At 37.6% G+C, this 20,894-nt stretch overlaps 1 protein-coding gene across 1 annotated transcript in view; it reads right to left on the bottom strand.

Moving 5' to 3' along the window:
* LOC117828931 (dipeptidyl aminopeptidase-like protein 6) overlaps nt 1-20,894 on the bottom strand; it is a 248,575-nt gene that overhangs the window by 90,422 nt on the left and 137,259 nt on the right. The window contains exon 2 of the mRNA XM_034706344.1: nt 7,377-7,491. Within this exon, the coding sequence (XP_034562235.1) occupies nt 7,377-7,491 (115 nt within the window). The remainder of the gene's footprint in view (nt 1-7,376; nt 7,492-20,894) is intronic.

Below are 20,894 nucleotides of genomic sequence, written 5' to 3'. Positions count from 1 at the left end.
CGAAAAGATTTAAACTCAATGGGAAAGAGGAGTGTGTTAATAAGCAGACATTAACTTCCCAGAGCAAACACTTACATAGCCTTTTGTGAACAATGCGTTAAGTCATTAAGTTGTAAATTTGTTCAATAGACCCCAAAATGTGAGCAAACACACAGGAGCCACTTTATTTAGTTTAACTTAGCGGGATCTGTGAATTCAGGGTGATTATTAACCTGCAGGACTCGCTTACAGAGAGGATTCCTGCTTTTTATTCCATATGTCCCAATCCAACAACTTAATACCAACAACATAATAAAGAACTAGCAACTTTATTCCCAGCTGCATGGTAAAGAAAACAGCAGAAAATGTGCAGAAAGCTATTTTGTAGAGAAGCTAATGCTCCCTCTGGATGCCATAGGATGAATTAAACAAGGTGTTCAATCTCAAACTCTGGCTGCAGCACTATATGTTGGTACCATTGACTGTATAACAATGCTTCAATGCGTCACCACCATCAAGCTAAATACTCCAAAGGGTGCTGATATATTGCTTTGTTGATGAGGTTTGGAGTCTGGCCCCTTACCCTACCATTGAAACAGCAATGGTCTCTGAGCAGATCTCTGGTCGGTCTAAAGCGGACGCTCACAGTCATGAAAAGTTAAATTTGCAGTGTTTGTAACATTTTCTCTCGCCATTCCTCCTCTACTCTTCTAATCTGCTGTGCACAGCACTGCAACAACCAACAGAGCTGTCAATCATGGCATTATACCCCTTATTATAGCATCAAATTAGTACCTGAATTTAGACTTTTCAGAAAAAATTTAATTCATTTTGACATCTACAAGAATTTTAAGAACTAATGAGATGTAGGGGTGCAACAGTTTGTTCACATAGTCAACAAAACTTGATGGCAAAATTAGCTGCCGACAAATTTAATGGATGATAATTAGTCCAATTGCGTGTAATGTGTTTGGACATAACATTGTTTTCATTCCCTGCAGTAGAATTGCTGAGGAGTGAGACATTTTGCATTCTTCCAATCTTTGCTGAGAGTGGCATGTGCAGAACAGCAACCAGAAGCAACAGGTAAATAAAACCTAGCTAAATAAATTACTGAGGAGTGAGACATCTCACATCCTGGCAATCTCTGCTGAGTGAAGGAATAAGTAAACAATAACCATAGTAACATAGCTGCAGCTGATGCAACACCATCACCTCATACCCACAGTCTGGGAACATCTGACTCAGCTGCAAAGAAGAGAGCTGTCTACAAGATATGTAAGCCAACCTTACTTCTCATGGGAGCACGTCAGAGAAGAGAAGATAATGGATGTCTCTCTTTTAAAAATCAATGTGACTTTCAGCTTAACAGTCCAGAGTTAGAACCACGCTGCGATTTGAGCATTTGTCCCTCAACTTAAAATCTTTACCTCTTCACTCGTTATCTTTTCTCTCCTTCTCATCTCTTTTCTTCGTCTTGTTCTTCAACTAATCAGTGGAGAAAACTCTTACTATGTTACCAAAGTGGACAAAATGAATAAAACATGTTGATGGAATCTATAGAGTTTAGGAGAGTGATGTTAAATTTAACACTAAGAGCCATGAGGCAATTGTGCAGCTTATAATACTAATACTAATACTAATACTAATACTAATAACAATAATTTTATTTGTAAAGCACTTTTCAAAAACCAAGTTACAAAGTGCTTTACATGGGCAGCAAAATAAAACAGGCAGTTCATAAAAACACAAAAGCCAAGATAAAGAAATAAAACATATTTTAAAGACATAAAATTCCCCTAAAATAACTCTGAAGGAGTAAAATTATTTTAAAATATATTTTTCTTAAGACCGTTAAAATAAAATAAAATCCAGATAAAATCAGGAAAGGCTCTGCAATAAAAATATGTTTTAATAAGAGATTTAAAAGAGCTCACTGCCAATGAATATTATTAGCTTATTATCTGACGAGTGTATTAATTGATTTATCAATTAATGACTTGTTTTAAAATTGTCTTTAGTTGCAGCCCTTCAGTGATAACAGAAACCATGTTTGAGAAAACTTTCTTTGACTTGTATTTCAATTTTTAAGTTTGACAATAATAATGATGATGATAATAATAATAATAATAATAATAATAATAATAATAATAATAATAATAATAATAATAACAAAAACATTTTATTTGTATATTTTCAAACAGGCAGTTCATAAAAACACAAAAGCCAAGATAAAGAAATAAAACATATTTTAAAAGACATAAAATTCCCCTAAAAGAACTCTAAAGGAATACAGTTATTTAAAATATATTTCTTAAGACGGTTAAAGTAAAATAAAACCAGATAAAATTAGGAAAGGCTCTGCTACAAAAGTATGTTTTAAGAAGGGATTTAAAAAAGCTCACTGCAGATTATTATTAGCTTATTATCTGACAAGTGTATTAATTGATTTATTAATTAATGACTTGTTTTAAAATGTTCTTTTGTTGCAGCCCTTCAGTGATAACAGAAACAATGTTTGAGAAAACTTTCTTTGATGTGAATTTCAATTTTTAAGTTTGATAATAATAATAATAATAATGATGATAATAATACCAACAACAACAACAACAACAACAACAACAATAAATAACAACAATAGATAAAAGTATGTTTTAAGACAGGATTTAAAAGAGCTTACTGCTGATGATTATTATTAGCTTATTAACTGACGAGTGTATTAATTGATTTAATAATCAATGACTTTTAAAACATTCTTTAGTTGCTGCCTCTCAGTGATAACAGAAACCATATTTTTTAGAAAACTTTCTTTGATGTGTATTTCAATTTTAAGTTCAACTCATGTCCCGTCTGTTTGAATGGGGGAGGTGGGCTTTATGACAAATACTGCAGCCATCAGCAGGGGGAGCTCCCAATGTTTTGGCTTCACTTTTATTGGGCTGTCATGTCGTCCAGCTTTTTAAAGTCTATGTTTGGTACAACAAAGGTAAGAGTGGTCGTGATTCAAAGCTGCAGATGTTTCACACTAGAACTACAGAATACATTCCTAGAGATATGAAAAGCTCAACCTAGTTTGGCCTAAATTTGGCTCATGACATGTTAGACAGTGTTGATTGTTTCCTATGATAAAAGTTGTGAGCTGACGCGCAGACTTCATGTTGTAATCTCTTTGAACACATTCATTCAGCTGCAACTAATCAATGCAACATGTGATCCTCCCTCAGTGTCAGTCAGCTGTCACTCTGTCAGTCAGCGAGACGTCTCAGTCTGATGAATACTGATGCACACAGTGAATATCTGACCTAGTTACATTGATGAAGAGAGCAGATCAGCCTCTTCGTAACATGGAGCTATCAGTTACAGCAGACACAGGTTGTCAGAGAGGGAGAAGGAGACCAAAGCTCTATATATGTGTGTGTGTGTGTGTGTGTGTGTGTGTGTGTGTGTGTGTGTGTGTGTGTGTGTGTGTGTGTGTGTGTGTGTGTGTGTGTGTGTGTGTGTGTGTGTGTGTGTTTACATGTATCTGTGTATGAGAGAGAACAAAGTGGATGTCAGGAGCAGTTACAGGCTGGTTTGCCTGTCTGGCAGGGGAGCATCCATCAACTCAACCCTCTTAACTGATCCAGAACAACACGCTGGTTCATAACTCCACGCACAAGCTGCAGTGACACACTTTGCCTCTTAATTCGAGGTGTGTTTGCTCTAAACACACCTCAAGTGTGCACTTGATGTGTAATTACAGCAAAATAAGTTGCTCTGAAAGGATGCTGGTCTAAATGAGAAAATCGTCCCGAAAGATCTCAAACTGTTTTACAAATTGTGAGCGATGTACCTCGCACTCCTGGGTCCACTCGCTCTGTGAAAAAACTTCAGTTCCTATCAAGTTGATTTGAGTCTGTAATTCAACCTCAGAGTCTTTCTCTTACAAGCAGCACTTAAAATCTGCTTGTTTTTTTTTTAAATCAAAGGGAGTCTGATGAAATTATCAGCCTGTTTTTATCCTGTTCAGAATCCAAAACATTCTTGAAAGAAGCCTCTGAAGGACCAAATCAGAGGCAGAATCAATGCTTAGACTAGATCTTGGATTCACAGTCCAAGTTGCCGAACAGTCGATAATGAAACATCAGTTATGAGTGCTCTTGCCACGCTCACCTTTAACTTTTAAAGTCACAGAGGGAGGGACTTGTCTGACAAGGTAGAGATAGAAATCTCTCCACAGACAGGAGTCTGAATAGACAGCATCTCTAAACAGCACAGAGGGGAACAGAGCTACAGCCTGAATCTTTAGAGGTCTTCATCAGCAGTGTGTAAAATACATTACGACTCTCTGGTGAAGGTACAGAATTTGAATACTGCAGAAAAACACTGCACTGTTGTCCCTTTAAAACCAGTGAAAAGAGAGTAGAGATGCTCTTTCTGATGTGGGGACATTTGATGGAGTGTACATAAGGAGTGCACATAGACATGGAGGCACCACCCGCTGGTTTTCAAGCCTCAAGTCCAGCATTTTGGCTGTAGCTTTTTATTTTGAGTAATAATGACCAGCCAAGAATCATTCTGTTCTGGATGTAGGTTTAAGAGGCTTCAACATTTGCTTTACTTTTAAAACCCAGAGGCTGAATCTTAGTCTGTAGACATTTATTAAGAAACTGTAGGGAACACATTCTATTGTGCTCCATGGCTGACAAAGAGATACACCCACACGTGATTTTTAATCAAAAACTCCTAAACTACGAGCCTTACCGACAGCCTTAGCACCTTGAAAAGTTTTTCTGAAGATAATGCAGCCCAGCTGAAAGGATTTTCTTCCAAGAGACTCAATGATAGCACAGTTTGGCAATAACTTCTGACTCAGAATCTGCATTTCTGTTCATACCAAAGATCTTTTGGGGAGTTAGAGCACGAGTTTTAACAATGCAGAGGCACGGGGAAACAGAGAGGAGACTTTGAACAAACTCAGGCTGAAGACACACTAAAGACATGTTTCCACCAACAGTACCAGGAACCCGTGGTACCAGGAGGTTATTGAAAGTTCTATGAGTTTGATGTATCTTTTTTAAACTTGCTTTTAACTGAGTTTTATTCTTATAATAGTTTTATTTCACCTTACCTTATTTATTTATTTATTTATTTATTTATTTATTTATTTATTTATTTATTTATTATTTATTTCAACTTTGTCCCTTTTTATTCATTTTATTTAATGTATTTATTTATTTATTTTGAGTATAGCATCTTATTTTCTTTTAATGGTTGAATATTTTAGTGTTTTATTATCTTAGAAATGTATTTTATTTTCGGGAGTTTAATTTCCTGTGTTGAGTTTTAACATCTTATTTTACCTCCAGTGTTTCCTCATTAAGATATCATGAGAGCGTTTCCTCAGTTTATCAGCAACTTCTTTTTTATTGTTTATTTATTTATCTATTTATTTTACTTTCATTGTTAATTTTATTATTGATACATATATTGTGTTCTTACTCTTAGGATTGTGGATTGGGTTTTTGGGTCAGGGCTGGCGTTGGGATTAGGATGGGGGGTCTTTTTTTTTCTTTTTTTTATATATATCTTTCTTTTTTTTAATTTATTCTATTTTAGGTTGTTTATGTACAGCACTTTTTGTTACAATGTCATTGTATGAAAAGTGCTTATAAATAAAGTCTGATTGATTGATGTTGTCTGAGTAATTACGTAATCTAATAAGCGCTGTAAGGCCCACCCCAGAGTCTCCAGATTGAAACAGTACTTCCCATGTAGCCGGAACCTAATGGAGTCATAGTCCCTGCAACAGTCATTTCCTCTATCCCTTGATGTGGGCACCAGTTTGTCCTAATGGTTAAGTCATGCACTCCATGTACAGAGCCTATAGTCCTCAAGCAGGTTCAATTCCATCCTGCTATATCTACTATCCTGTCCTCTCTGAATACAGGGTTTAAAAGCCATAAAAAAAAGGTTCAATATAAGGAGAGTTCCTGCAGTGGAAACACAGCTTTAAGTACCGAAGACAAAAGCAGAAAAGCAGCAGCAGACTTTAACGTAACACAGAGTACATTTGTCCTTTAAACTCACTTCACAATCCAGGGATTCAGTTAACAGTTCCAGCCTGAATTTGATAACCCCAGGTAGAGATTTCTTCAACTATATTTGTACTAACAAGCTGCTGTCCTTGAGGGATGATTCAAGGTGCTGAATTGTCCTAAAGCTCACCTCAGTCAGCCAGTACACCTAATTAATCTATATGTACTTTTAAAGCTGTGTCTTACAAGTCCAGAGCATACTTTAACACCCCAAACACCTTTAAAGTGCCAGTATCCTTTTACAAACATCCCCTTTTAGAGGACAGCCTGCTGGAGGCCTAACAGTTGCTCTGAGAGCCCAGCTTGTGTCGAGACTTGGAGCGGAACAGCAGTTCTGCTTGAGCACCCACGGAGGGGACGGATTAGGACGAAGCACAAGCTGGAGACACCACCTGCCCGGCCTCTACTTTCCGCCTGACTCCCGCTGGCCCGCCTTGTTTGGAGGCAGCACATTAAACTGCCTCGAGGATCATCTGCGTCCATAACAAACGCCCCGGGACAGGAACAGGTCACAGGCGGGAGGTGACGAGGCGTTTTAGGCCTGGCTGCTCAGACACCTGCCGCTGTGCTGAGGTGTGCTTTGGGCGGTATTTTTACTCTGGGTCCCTGAGGATTATGTAGGAAAAACATTGACTTTCTTTTACACCTGCTGACCTTACTTTGCTACCACACCCCGACAAAACAAAATGTTACCTGCAATTTTCTCTCTCTGAAAATCATAAACAAAGACGCAATGATTACTGTTTTTGTAACTGCATTATGGAGCACACACGCTGGCAGTTGTATTGACTGATTTGTCTCTGGCAGCGCATTAAGCCATATCAAGCAGCTTTATGAGCCTGACTATAAACAGATGGCCGATTTGTTAAACTTTCTTGTGTAAATGTGCAAACAGAATACCTGAAGGTTACTGTGAAATTAAGCTCAAGATGCTTTAGAATACCTTATAACTGTGGAAGTTAAAAGTGGGAGCGCGGCAACTAAGTGGAGGAGACAGATGGGGACCGTGTTTATGAAGAAAGTGACGTCGCAGGAGCCGACTTCATCAAGGTTTACTGACCTTCACCAAATGTGGTGTGAAAGACATCCATGCAGAAGTTGCATTAAAGAGACTCTGTGACACGGCAAATATTGCTCCAGAGAGCGTGGACACAAGGACAGAGATACCTGCAAAGACATGTTCTTCTTTGCTTTGTTAGTGTCGAGATTGATTAGGAAACCTAATAGGCATGCCTGTGCATAATAATAGCCGTGTAAACAGAGCAATGTGCGGTGTATGGTCTGTTGACCCCCCCCTCCCGCTCCTTCTGCGGCGTGTACCTGGTGTCAACAGGATGACGGAGGTGACGATCAGTGAGCAGATGACCAGAATGACAAGAAGGGCGATCGCTATTCCCTTCCAGTTCCTCTGCGGAGGGTTACTGCCCACCAGCTCCTGTGGGGAGAGACAAGAGAGGAGAGAGACGCGGTCAGAAACAGTAAAAGAAGAACACTGGGGGGGGGGAAATCAGGGGCACTTATGGAGAATGAATGAGAGGAAAATGTAAGAAAGAGACATAAGCAAGTAAAAGAATGAATGAAAGGGGATACAAGCAATATTAAAAAGAGGCTAGAGTGAAGACAGAAAAAGAATCAGAGGTAGCATCAATGGCAAACTCATGAAAAGCACCGTGTAGGTGTCAGTCAAGGACGAACGTGAGTCAGAGTGGCAGCCTCTCTGCTCTCAAGGAGACACGGCAGCAGAGACAGCAGCAGGAGGAGGCGGGGGGAGGAGAAAGGGGAGAATTCTTAATGAGCCGAACATCAGCGGCTATCACCCGCAAACGAATGTGACAGATAAAAATGGAGCTCACGACACGTCGGTGAATTGCATGCTTGACGACAGCTTGGCAACAGGAGAGAGGAAGCTGAGGGGCTGGGAGTTGTGAGCAACCTTGAGGCATGTTTTTTTTTTCTGACCAACTAATCCATAAACAAATGACCTTTTTGTAGTTTAATAATGTAATAAGCAGAAGCTGCACATTAAAGGATTAATACAGCACTAGACAAGGCATGGCCGCAGGTTATAAATAATAATAGTGTGAAAACAGCTTTAGGCTGCATGTTCATACCCATTACTAATAATGTGTGAGGGAAATACATTTAAGGATGTGCAGCAGGTGGCCAGCTTCAGCAAAAAGGTAAATGAGCACAAGTTTCAACAATATATTACCTTAACTATTCAAGACAGGCTAGTAAAGAGATGTGCATGAGTCAGCTTTTCCTTACATTGAAACCATTCAACAGCAAAATAAGCTACAGATACATCCTAGCTAAATCTAACTCAAAGTTAAGGAACTGTAGCCTGTAGCTGATTATGAATAAAAGCGCAGAGTTTTTAAGCTAGCAGGAGTTTAAAACTGTCTCAAGTAAGTAAAGTGAGTAAAGAATTAATAAAGCAAGAAGTTGCAAAAGTTTAGGCTGATAAACATCTAAGAACAGGCTAACTAGCTTCATAGCCTCCTAGCTTGCGTAAATGACTTTGGTTTTTAGCCCCTCATCTAATACAGTTATTAGCAAACAACTGTTAGCATTAATACCTTTTAAGATGGCAGACATAAGCATTCAAGAGTTTTTTTCTTCTGGTCATGTCACATTTAAAAGTCTACTATTAGCTCTTCGTTTAGCGTTTTAGCAGTTTCAGTTCCAGATCCTGAAAATCCCAATCTTCAGCAACTGGAGATTTGTTTGTTAGCTAGTTGCTCAGCAGGTGACATATAGTTGCTTTTATTGATTTGATTGATATCTAATGGATGGGACTGGTGGATGAAATGTGTTTGATAGCTGGTTATTTCTCTCTCTGTCATTAAGTGCACAGTTGTTTATTATTTTGATGTAGGTCTGTATTTATTTCAGTGACAGGAGAATCAAGTTTAAAGGTTAGCTAGTTGAGATGTTGGCTGCAGACTGACCAATAAGAATATATTTATTTATTTATTTATTATTATTTTTTATAATAATACACTTTATTTATAGAGCACTTTTCTGAGAACTCAAAGATGCTGCACAGAGGATAAAACATCATATAAAACAGATTAATAAAAACATGAATAAAATACATCTTATCTTTAATTTCATCTATTTATTTATTTTGTTTTTATTTATCTACTTATTTATTTAATTATTTACGTTATTTTGCTATTTATTTAGACATACATTCACTTGCATACACTTCTCTATATCATTTAATTTATTTTAATATAATCTTCACTATTATTATTGTTGTTGTTTGTCACTGTCTATGTGCTGTCTTGGTTTTGTTTTTGTTTGCATTTAGCAAAATGTCAATAAACATATAAAAAAAAAAGGTTAGCTAGTTGCTAATTCTATTACCAGACACTCAAGGGCGTGTCCAGAGTTTTTAGACTGGGGTGGCCGACTGGAGCACCGACAAAGGCAGGGGTGGCCCTAGTATGTGTGCGAATACACACAAATTAATATAATTTCCCCCTTCTGTCTTAATTATCTACTTTAAAAAATAAAATTTAAGTGTCATACAGCTTTTATATCCCTGTTTACCTTTTTTTTTTTTACTTTTAAAAGATGCACAACAGAGAAGCAACACATATGTGAATCTTCTAAGGCACTGTTAACACATCCCAAATAGTGAATATTAAAATAAGTCTCTGACAAGGCAAATGGCTAATCATAGCTTAGGATACTGGGGTGGCACCTATGGACACGCTCCTGCTGCCATAGAAAGTGAACAGGTAGCTTATAGTTTTATATTTAATACATGAAACTTTGGGGATGAAATTGGTTTGTTTACCAGGCAAGGCAAGGCAGCTTTATTTGTATAGTGCATTTCATACACAAGGGCAACTCAATGTGCTTTACATTAAAACATTAAAAGCATTGGAAATATTCAGACAAGCATAAAAGAGCACAATTAAAATGACAAATATAATAAAACATAGAAAAGAAAAAGAAAATTGGGAATATATTAAAAGTAAATTTAAAATTTGCATTTAAAGTGAGTTAAAATAAGTGAAAATTGGAAGGCAGTGGCAAATAAAAGTTGTTATTTTTTCTGCCGGTAATAATTTGCTAGGCAGGCAGCATACAGTTGCTTGTACAAAAGTTTTTAACCAAATGTTGCACAAAAAAGGCAAGCTTTTGTTTTTAGAAATAAGAAGCACCTCTACATTTTCCTAATTGTATCCAACCCAATACAAAAAAGGCAACTACTGCAGAGCTGATAAGAGTTCCCCTTCATCCTCTCCTTTATTTGACCACATTATGGAGTCTTATAGTCTGTATTAGTTTAAGCATGATGGGGAAATAACTGAAGCAAAAATGCACTGTTGTAAAGACAGAAAAAAAAGCCCCATGACATTCAAAACAAAGCAATCCCTGAAAGGTTCCCATCTCAGCTCTGATTGGTCTGGCTAACACACAAAGAAACCCACGGCAAAAAGCCACAACCAACAGGGACTGGCTCAGAAAGGGTCCAGTGCTCATACTATTAGTGGAGGATTAATAAGTTCTTAATTAGTTTATAGAGGACAAAAAGAGCGAGGCAGTGCTTGTGCTTCGGGGATCTGTGGCTGGGGGCATTAATGAAGACACGCTAAGACTTTAATGAAGCTGAATGGCGGAGCTATGAAGAAAACCCTTTAGTGACCAGGTTCCCACCTTAATTGAAAAGAGCCCGAGACATCATTAGCCTGAAGATAAGAGTAATCATGGCTATTTACCAGACTGCCCATTACCCACGTTCATTAAAACAGGGACCGTTTTGTTAGCATTATAACCATATAGAAGCGTGGCGACAGCTGCAAGGAAGAAACAACATGAATATGTAATACGTTTATTCAGTTTGTGAGCAAAGATGACAGGCGATGTGCTCTGGGTAAGAGGGTTCAATGAGCCCATGACTCATATTCAAGAGGATGAATATGATGCAGCTGAGAGAGACGATGAGCTGCTGGATCCAAAAGACACTGTACCAATATCCTATTCATTCAATCAAACCCAGACCAGCTTCAACATAGAAACACAGCAGTTTTTAAAGGATTATCTTCTCTATTATAGCCAATTTATCTTTGTGCAACTTGATTCAGATACATGTGGTGTGTCAGTTTGCTGTGATGAACAACAAGAATACCCAGGAGCCCTTGCTACCTTGGACAAATAGACAGTAAGGGTTAGGAACAAGCGGCAACCTCTGGTCTCAAAATATGAAGCCAATGCGGAAGTGTTAAAAACTGCAGTTCATTGAGTGTCCGCTTGAGGCTGGCTGCAGAAACACTGGAAACCACATACACACCCATTAAAGAAGACGATCTTTGCAGCAATAATAAACATGTTTACAGCCTGGTTCAATATATTCAGATATTTAGATTACGAGTTTTGCCCATTTAAGGACATGACTGACTTGACTGACTTGACTGACAGGCAGGAACACTGTAGCTGTTGGCTAGGAGGCTTAAGGCCCATCTCTTTACCTCACTAGCTTGGCAGAAGTTTGGTTGAGTTCAGCATGTCCAATATGGCACCCGCCTACGATTGGCTTCAAAACAGTGCTTCAGAAGCAGATGGGTGACGCCACTGACACTACCATTTATCCATTTATTATACAGTCCATTGGTTAGGAAGCACAAGAAGTACCCGAATTTGTGGTATTCTTGCATAATTAATCCAACATAAGCATTTCACATTTTTATCCACAGCAGTTTTAGCCCAGGGACTGCAATTGTAGTCACAAAAAAGACTCATGGGAGTTGTAGTTCCATTCAGTCATTTTTTCACAAGACAAAATCACAACTTTTTTTGCCATTCAATTATTAAAAATCATTCCTCAATCAAGCCAACTGTCCTGAAAAATATAATGCCATTTGGTCACTTTCCATTGAATAGGTAAGGAACCTGAGTCCATCATGAAACTCTCTTTTTGTTTTTGGTGTTGTAAATATTCATGTTTCATTGTTCTGTCTATGAATGTAAAGGATAATTTGTTATTCTATGTATTTATTTTTGTGTTTTCAAAGTTTATTATGTAAGTATTTTCTTGTTAATCTACAGAATGTATTTTCTTTTTAATGAGCTATTATTGTTACTGACTTTACTTTTATTATAAATGTTTTATTTTTATGTTGTTTATTTATTTTTTTCATTCTTGTCACTACATTTAGAGTGGGTGGGTAATATAGGTGGTTGGGTGGATGTAGGGAATGCATGTTCTTGTTTGTAAAATGAAAAACTATAAACAAAGCATTAAAAAAATAATAATAAAAAATCCTCCAAAAGTTGTCAAACATTGAAAATAGCATGATCTCTGTTTGCACCAAACCACATGTTCATGTCACAGATAGTGGCTCCAAACCAAGACAGTAGTTGTTAACTTTTGTAAAAGTTTGCAATAAGCCATGGCCAAAAGCTGTAGGCTAAACAGTGCCTTAAACTCCATAAGCAAAACTTCATCTCATGCTGGAAATGAACATTTTCCATATTCCACTGTTTCTATAAAAGCATGAGAGTTTCACCACGGTGTCAGTTTTTTCCTTTGTCGACAGTCTGATGAAATCCAAACACAGTGGAGGTTTGAAGTCATGCAAACTGAGGTAAGCCATGATGTGGACAAGAACTTAAAGTTGTGCTTGCTTCAGCACAAAACACCAACCACCATCTCATATAGATAGAAAACACAGAAAGGAGGAACAAGCTGCTGCACACACAGGGTATCATGCTAACTTTCTCAGCTAATGTTAGAGCCACAATAACTGCAGATACAGCAAACCACAAGAGCTGTTCCTGCATCACTGTTCATCTTTCTGTTAGTTACCACAAGGAGCATGATGGGAAATAATCCCAACAGTGACTCTCACTTTGAAAACTCCTTTATTTAATGACTTAGATAGTTTTAGAAGTTAAAGGTTTTCAGGCGTCTGTGTTTGTAAGTCATCGTCTTTTAAATTCTCCTCTTATATGACAGGCATTAGTCTCTCAGATCTTTAAAAGAAAATCAACAAAAAAACATGCCCAGTCATGAGTACAGTTATTCCTCTTGGGCAGACATCAGATAACACAACATCATTTTGTTAGCGATGAGCTGAGACGACACAATGGGATTTATTTTTTTCTAATTCTGCGCTGAGTCATTTTTTTTTTCATGAACAATCTGCAGAACTGAAAAATCCCACTGGAGAGTTTTATGAGAGAGTGGAATGAGCCCACTGCTGATAGTTGCAGCAGACACAGTTTGTGACTGAGTGGGATTTACAGTAAGGGAAGTGGTGACGAAATGTGCCATAAAGAGAAACAACTTCTCTGCAATTACGGGATGTAAAGCGAGCAAGACGTGGTGCTCAGTGTACAATAAAAGAGAAGAAAGAAAAGATGCATGTAACGCTTAGAAATGATGGGTTTATTATGTGCTTCAAACACAAAGAGAACAACACTAACAAAAGCTGAGCATGGTTCCATCACAGCGTCTTGAGTTTAACACTCTTACCTGAGTTTGTTTGTGGAAAATAAATACTGTGGAGAAAATTTAACTCAAGGTAATTCCTCACTGAGAATGCTGTTCAACGAAAGCATTTTGCAAAAGGTAAAGAACTCATGTATGGGTATTTTCCTTCATCTAAAACTGATGTTGTTATGCATCTAAATAAACAAATATCTGTTGGGCTTTATCCACAACCCAAAGATATTCAGTTAACTTTTGTTGAAGACTGAAAAAGCCAGGAAAAAAACACAGTTAAGAGCCTTGAGTGTAAAATATGTGACTGTATTTAGTGCTAAATAAATAAATATCAAATCATTATTTCATTTAAATGTAAAGTCAGATCCTGACCTCCTGAGTGAGAGTTGAATAAACCAGACAGTTTGTTACCTTGAATCTGGATTTAGTTCTCTGATAAGCTTCTTGAACACCTCAGGTCTTTGATGTAAGATGAGATTTTTGTGAAGTTTTAAATTGTAGAATCTTATTTTTCACAGGTTAAGCATATTTGCATAATTTGATTTAAATTTACAACAAAGATACATACAATTTTATTCTGTGTATCAGTTTGTAGAGTATTGTTTTAGTTGTTCTCTCCCCTTAAATATTACTAAAGGTTAAAGGTAGAGTTATATTTTCCCACAGTGCTGTGAATGCATCAGGGTTATTCAGTGTTCAGTTGTACGATGGTCGTGGTGGACATTAAACGTGTCTGAAATGCACAGCAGAAGTTGTCTCTGTGATCATCCTTCACCCACATCCTGAAAGTAAATTTAATGAAGTGTATTACGTTAATAGTTGACGCAGAGTCGACACAGTGTCAGACTAACGACTCTGCTTTGAGCTGGTAGGTTTTGAGTCTTCTTCTGTGTCGCTGTCGCTCGTTTCAGTTGTGTTTGCATTCCGCTCCAAATGTCTTTAAGCCCCGCCTACCTCACACCCTGTGACATGATTGGCTGTTCAATGCCGTCTCCATCTTCTATCTAAGGTTGGGTGGCAACTAGTGTTTAAGGCTCATTAGCACCCCCCTTTCCAGTGGCCGGGGGGGTGTAATTACATGTTTATTATATTTAATTTTTATCGAACATTTGTTAAATTCATATTCAGAAATTCATCACTATCTGGGCCCCATTTATAGATTTTACTCTCACTGTTCCCTTTTCACAAGTCTTCTGAAGCTTTTGGCTCTTTACTCTATGTGTGGGAAAATTAGAATTGAAAGCTCTCCATGTCAATCCACTCCTATTTTTATTTGTTTATTTTTATATATTTTATTCTATGCATTTATTGCTATTTACTTTTTTTTTTTTAATTTATTTCCTGCTATGGTTATTATTATTACTATCATAACATACATATACATGTTTGTTTGTTTTGTTTGTTTTTTATCCTTATTTGTTTGTATATGTACATATATGTTTAAAACTAAGACAAATCAATAAATAAAGTTATTTAAAAAAAAATTAAAAAATCATGGAGAAAAATTATATCGCGATAATTATTGTTATCGAATTATCGCCCAGCCCTAACTGTATTTTTTAATAAAATACTCTAAAGTCCCAATGAATCATAAAAGTAGTCGTGAAAAAAATAGCTGTTCACTTTAAGATCAGAATCTCTCAGTTTATCCTGGACCAGGCTGAAAGTATCTGCTTTAGATTAACACTACCACTCTTATTTTGGAAGGGTGATGTTAAGTAAAACATTAGGGTCATTTAGCAGAAAGATATCAGAGCCAAGGCGACCTGTGCTCTTAGATTTGCCTCTGTCCAGCACAAGAAAGACTGTTCAATGAGATTAAATCCTTGGGTCTGCTTCACTAGTCACAAACATACACACACAAACACACACTGCACTATACAGATGCTGCAAGTTTGCAGCAGCCGAAATTGCTTCTGCATTGGTAACATCCGGCCTGCTGAAAGATCTATCGCGCTCTTACAGTGACTAAAGAGTCAATGTCAAACAGTATTTCCATATAGATCGCTGTCTCCGTGGGAACATATTGACATTGGAAACTCTCCAGGAAGAGAAAAAAAAAGATACTCCGAAGCCCCCTCACAGAGAGCCAATGAGCAGCGTTTTTGTGAGGATCCATGCTCCGCTCGAGTTGGAGCATACTAATAACTGGAGCCCAAACTGTGCAGCCGGAAAAAGAACAAGGGCAAAAGCGTCACAGAGAAATGATGTCACTACTTTTCTATTCCTGGCCTTGGAGGTGTAGCCGTTCGATCGGTGTGGGTAAAAAGGTGCACACACAGGGGGAAAAAAACCTTGCCTAACCTTCCTGATCATGCCTCTCTGATCTGTAATTATAATACTGATTGGACTAATTAGCTAGACCTTATGTGCCGGAGTAATGACGAGGTGATTACAAGTGACTGTGGTAGAGGAGAGATGGGGTGTAAAAAGGAGCTGTGAGGAGATAGACATCAGGGTTTGCAGCAGGACCGGTAAATAAATAACAGTTTTAGAGGCTGCAGGAGGATCCACTGACAGGAAAGGCTTGAGGCGTGACCAAAACATGACAGAGAGAGAGACTGTAGATGCTCCAAACTGGAATAAAAACAAGACTCTTGCTGTTTCTAGTACTCAGTAACTGTCATGTTTAAATCTGCAGAGCATGCACACAGATCATGAGTGTTGATCCCTCCCGCATCCAAGCCCCCCAAACCCAAGAGTGTGCCGAAGTTTGTCCAAGAGAGAAACAAAGAAAGTGAATACTTGAAGAGTTTTGACTCCCCAGAGGTATTCCAGGTTTTTCAGAGGACAAGATACTGCTGTAGCTTGAGAGGAAAATATGGTGCACACTTGGAGCTGTGACCATATATCAGGTGTAGACCTGAGAGCTTATTAGCAATGCAAAACCTTCTTTTTTTGATATGGCAGCACAACAATTGTAGCCCTCATAATCTCAGGGATATAAAGTATTAATATGGAGAAGAAAAGAGGAAAACATGTTTTCAGTCTGTATTTAATGCAAAACAAAAGCCCTTCAGTAGCTCGGATTCAATCAAAATGCAGCTGCCCACATTCTCAGAAGAAAAGGAATACGTAGGTGCTTTCAATGATATGAACAGAATAAAGATGTGCTTCTTTCTCACTGTTTTAACTTTGACTGATGCTAATTTTTTTCTGCCTTTGATGGAAGTTTAATCCATAAAATATAAATGCACACTTCAGATGAAATCACAATGCTTTGGTAACAAAGTGTGGTGCTTCTTCAGCTTTTACAAATCAGCTGCTTGGATCCCCAACATCTTTTATCGGTGTGTTAGGGAAGCCTGGACGTGGCAAAAATAGCAAATAAAACTAAACCATAAAATCACTTTACTCACTGGAGCTTACTAAAGGGAACACCTCCCTGTTTGTTTCAGGACTGACTATAACATACTGCTCTTGAACTCTTAACCTGCAGCTCTGGATTATGAATCAATAATTCCTCTTCTTTATTGACCTGTAAAAGTCACGGGGTCGAAAGACTGCAACAAGCCTCAAAGCTTTGGGTTACTGAAGTGTGGAGGCCAGTGTGTTAATTTTATAACCAAGACATTCAATGCATTATAGGTCTACAATTAACATGAAATAATCAGACTTTATTGTGTTAGTGTATAAAATGTCAAACATATGCCACTGCTCATTATGACCAGAGTACTTCAAATAGCTTTTATAGTCCAATCAACAATAATATCAGACTTTTATTAGAGCTTTAACTGAAGCTGAACGGCAGACAAATGATTTCATAAAACTGTCTCAAACTCATTTGATGAAGTTCCAAAGTAAAATATAGAGAATATTTTTTTTTATGTGAAGACCTCTTCTATTGTGGTCTGTCTGAACCAGACAGCAACCCTGCTGCCAGTGTGGAAGTGCAAACAAACTGCAGTTCCTCAAGTGTCCACTTGAGGCTGGCTCCAAAAGCCCAAGAAGCCCCCTCAGGTCCCATGTTACAGATCCCAATTTTTACAGCAAAATTGAACATGTTTATATACTGGTTCCAAAAACAGTTTGGGGTATGTAGCTTATGTGTTTATTCGTTACTACTACTATCATCTCTCTCTCTCTCTCTCTCTCTCTCTCTCTCTCTCTCTCTCTCTCTCTCTCTCTCTCTCTCTCTCTCTCTCTCTTATTCTCTTCTATCCCTCTTTCTGCCTGTTAAAGGAAGTTTGTCCTTGCCACTGTAACTTGCTAAATGCTCTATATATATATATATATATATATATATATATATATATATATATATATATATTCAGTTAACATTTTCACAATGGTTGGATGTGTGGAAAGGGGTGACCCTAAGGAAGCTATTTAGAGCTTTTAATAGGGGGCCCAATTTCCCTAAAATAAAGTGTCAACAGACAAGATACAACCACCAAGATAACGTTTGTTGTGATTTGGAGCTATATAAAGATTGATTGATTCGTTCACTTTACAGGGGGGATTATTTCAATAAGAGTTATACACACATTTGCAGAATTTGCACAGCCCCCACAGGCTGCACACCACCTCACCACCTCTTCACCTGTTTCTTGGTTGATTGAAGGTTGAATCAGCTATTCCAATATGGCGTCTGCAAATGTTGGGCTCTAAAATCGCCTCTTCAGAAACTAATGGATGACATCACATCTACATTTAATACAGTCAATTAACTATTTATGCTCGACTTTTATTCAATATCACTTATCATGCTCTAAAAACGTTGAATATTTGTGGCACAATTAACATTTTATTAATGCAATGTGATCTAAAAAGATTATTGTGGTGGTAAAAACAACAACTTTGCCTTTTTGACAAGAAACAAGGCACAAGACAGGCCGTATAATGTGACTCAGTGCTCCATTTGTTCCGTCTTTATGGGACACTAAACTGGAATTGAAGGCTCGGCCCATCTTCTACTGCCACTTTGATAGCTCTAACTAAAATATCTCGTGTGTGCGTGTGTCTCCTACATGTGTTCTCTCTAAGGGTGGAAAGATAATGCCTCTTGGCTTCAGCATTAGTGACGCTATAGGTCATTAATTCAATGAATCTGTTATAGCACGCAGGCTATCTGTTATCTAAGAGCCTGTGTGCTATTGTGTGCATATTTTCTGTATGTGCATGCATATTTCCCTGTGTTTAATTATACAGTACAGGAAGCTAATAGTGTTTCCAAAAATACCTCATTGTGATTAGGCATGCATCATAGCACTATTGGAGATATGGGGGCGGGGGAGGTACTTGTGGCCTATAGAAATCTGAAAAATATCAAGGATCGGGGAGAGGGGAATGAAAACAGACTGCAGCAAAGAACGGTGTATTCTTCTTCTGCTGCTAAAATCAAACAGACTACAGCATCAGAATGTAATGAGTGAGTCAGCCCTGATCCAGAGAGACCCAAACAAGCAGACAGAGGTTCAGAGGCCTGTTCACTGACAGTCTGACAGACACAAGATGGCACCTGCTGTTAACAGAAACTAGTCTGCAACTCAAGTGGATCAAACCTCTAACCTCGGGTCAGTAAAAGCTCACCGACAACAACAACAGATACAAATGATACAATAATGATGCCTCAGCGTGACAGGTCTGATTAATCACAATTTCTCCAAGCCTTTCAACTTTAAAGACTTCAGCTCGAGGCTTTAACAACGGGACACAAAGGTCGACACAGATATTAGAGATTAAAGGTAAGAGTTCTGTTTGAGGTTTCAATCAGCTTAAAGCTGCAGCAGGTCTGATATCTGCAAACATACAGTGTAACCACAGCACGGACACACCTTACATGCTGAATGGAAAGGTGATATGTGGTTGTGTGGTTTATTATTTTTGCTATAGAACTTTCCATTACTAAAAGCTTGTGTCATACAGCATCGTATCGTTTTGTATCCTAGCCTATCATATCGTATCCTAACATATCATATAGTTTCATATCATACCGTTTTGTATCGTTTGGTATCATTTGGTATCGTTTGGTATGGTATGGTATTGTATGGTATGGTATTGTATCATATTGTTTCGTATCATATCGTATGGTGTCATATCGTATGGAACCGTTTCGTATGTTACTGTTTCGTATCCTAGCCTGTCACATCGTATCATTTGGTATTGTGTCGTTTCGTACGGTATGGTTGGGTATGGTATGGTATTGTATCACATTGTATGGTATCGTTTCGTATTGTTTCGGATGGTATTGTCTCGTATCGTATGGAACCGTTTCGTATCGTAACTTATTGTATCGTTTAATATCGCATCGTTTGGTATCGTTTGATACTGTATCATTTCATATGGTATGATATTGTATGGTATTGTTTCATATTGTTTCCTATGGTATCGTATGGTGTCGTATCATTTTGTATTATAGCCTATCATATCGTATCGTAACATATTGTATTGTTTAATATCGTATCGTTAGGTATTGTTTGGTTCCATTTGGTATTGTATTGTTTCATATGGTATGGTAGGGTACGGTATGGTATGGTATTGTATCAAATTGTATGGTATCGTTTTGTATTGTTTCGTATGGTATCATATGGTCTCATATTGTATGGAACCGTTTCGTATCATATTGTATCATATCGTTTAGTACCCTAGCCTATCATATCGTATCATTTAATGTCGTATCATTTGGTATCATTTGGTATCGTATGGTATGGTTTGGTATCGTATCATATCGTATGGTTTCATTTCGTATCGTATCGCATCGTATTGTCCCGTATTGTGTAGCGTCAAATCTTATTGTATTGCACTGTATCATATCGTACCTTACCATTACACATCATTCCTGTCCACACTTTTCCCATCAAGCAGCTAATTATTTTATGTAGTTAACATTTTTCTTGCACAGTATGAAATATTCCTGTTATATTTCAACTTTCATCCATTTAATGACGCCTTAATCATTCACTCAAAATGACGATGAAGGCTTTTGATAAATATATAATTCTATATGAACCCCTGAGGATTAAAACAGCAACTGTGTAGTTGTAAAAAACACATAAATATTTTGTATTCTTTTTTTGGTGGTAGTGTTGAGGCACATGTCAGGTTCATGATTACAACCATGAGAAACACTGCAGAGCCTGTGCAGTATTTATTGTGTGAGTCATGGTAGTAAAACCCCAGATATATGTGCTGATAAGTTAGAGTGTGAAACACACACCCCAAAAAATTCAATCTGATGCAACTTGTGTACAAAATGAAGGTAAATGTTAAAAATGATTCACTGTCGGTTTTCTTTTTGCTAATTAAATACAAATAACAATAATAATTTTGGTGCATTGATCTTGTTTCTGAGAAGTAAAAACCTCTGTGATAAAAATTAACAGTAAAGGCTTTATTTCAACAGTGAGGAGATGTGTTTCTAATCCTCAAATAGA

Source organism: Notolabrus celidotus, chromosome 17 (genome assembly GCF_009762535.1).
Source record: "Notolabrus celidotus isolate fNotCel1 chromosome 17, fNotCel1.pri, whole genome shotgun sequence".
Taxonomy (NCBI): Eukaryota; Metazoa; Chordata; class Actinopteri; order Labriformes; family Labridae; genus Notolabrus; species Notolabrus celidotus.
The sequence above is the reverse complement of the archived record's forward strand: the minus strand, read 5'-3'. Positions and strand labels throughout refer to the sequence as shown.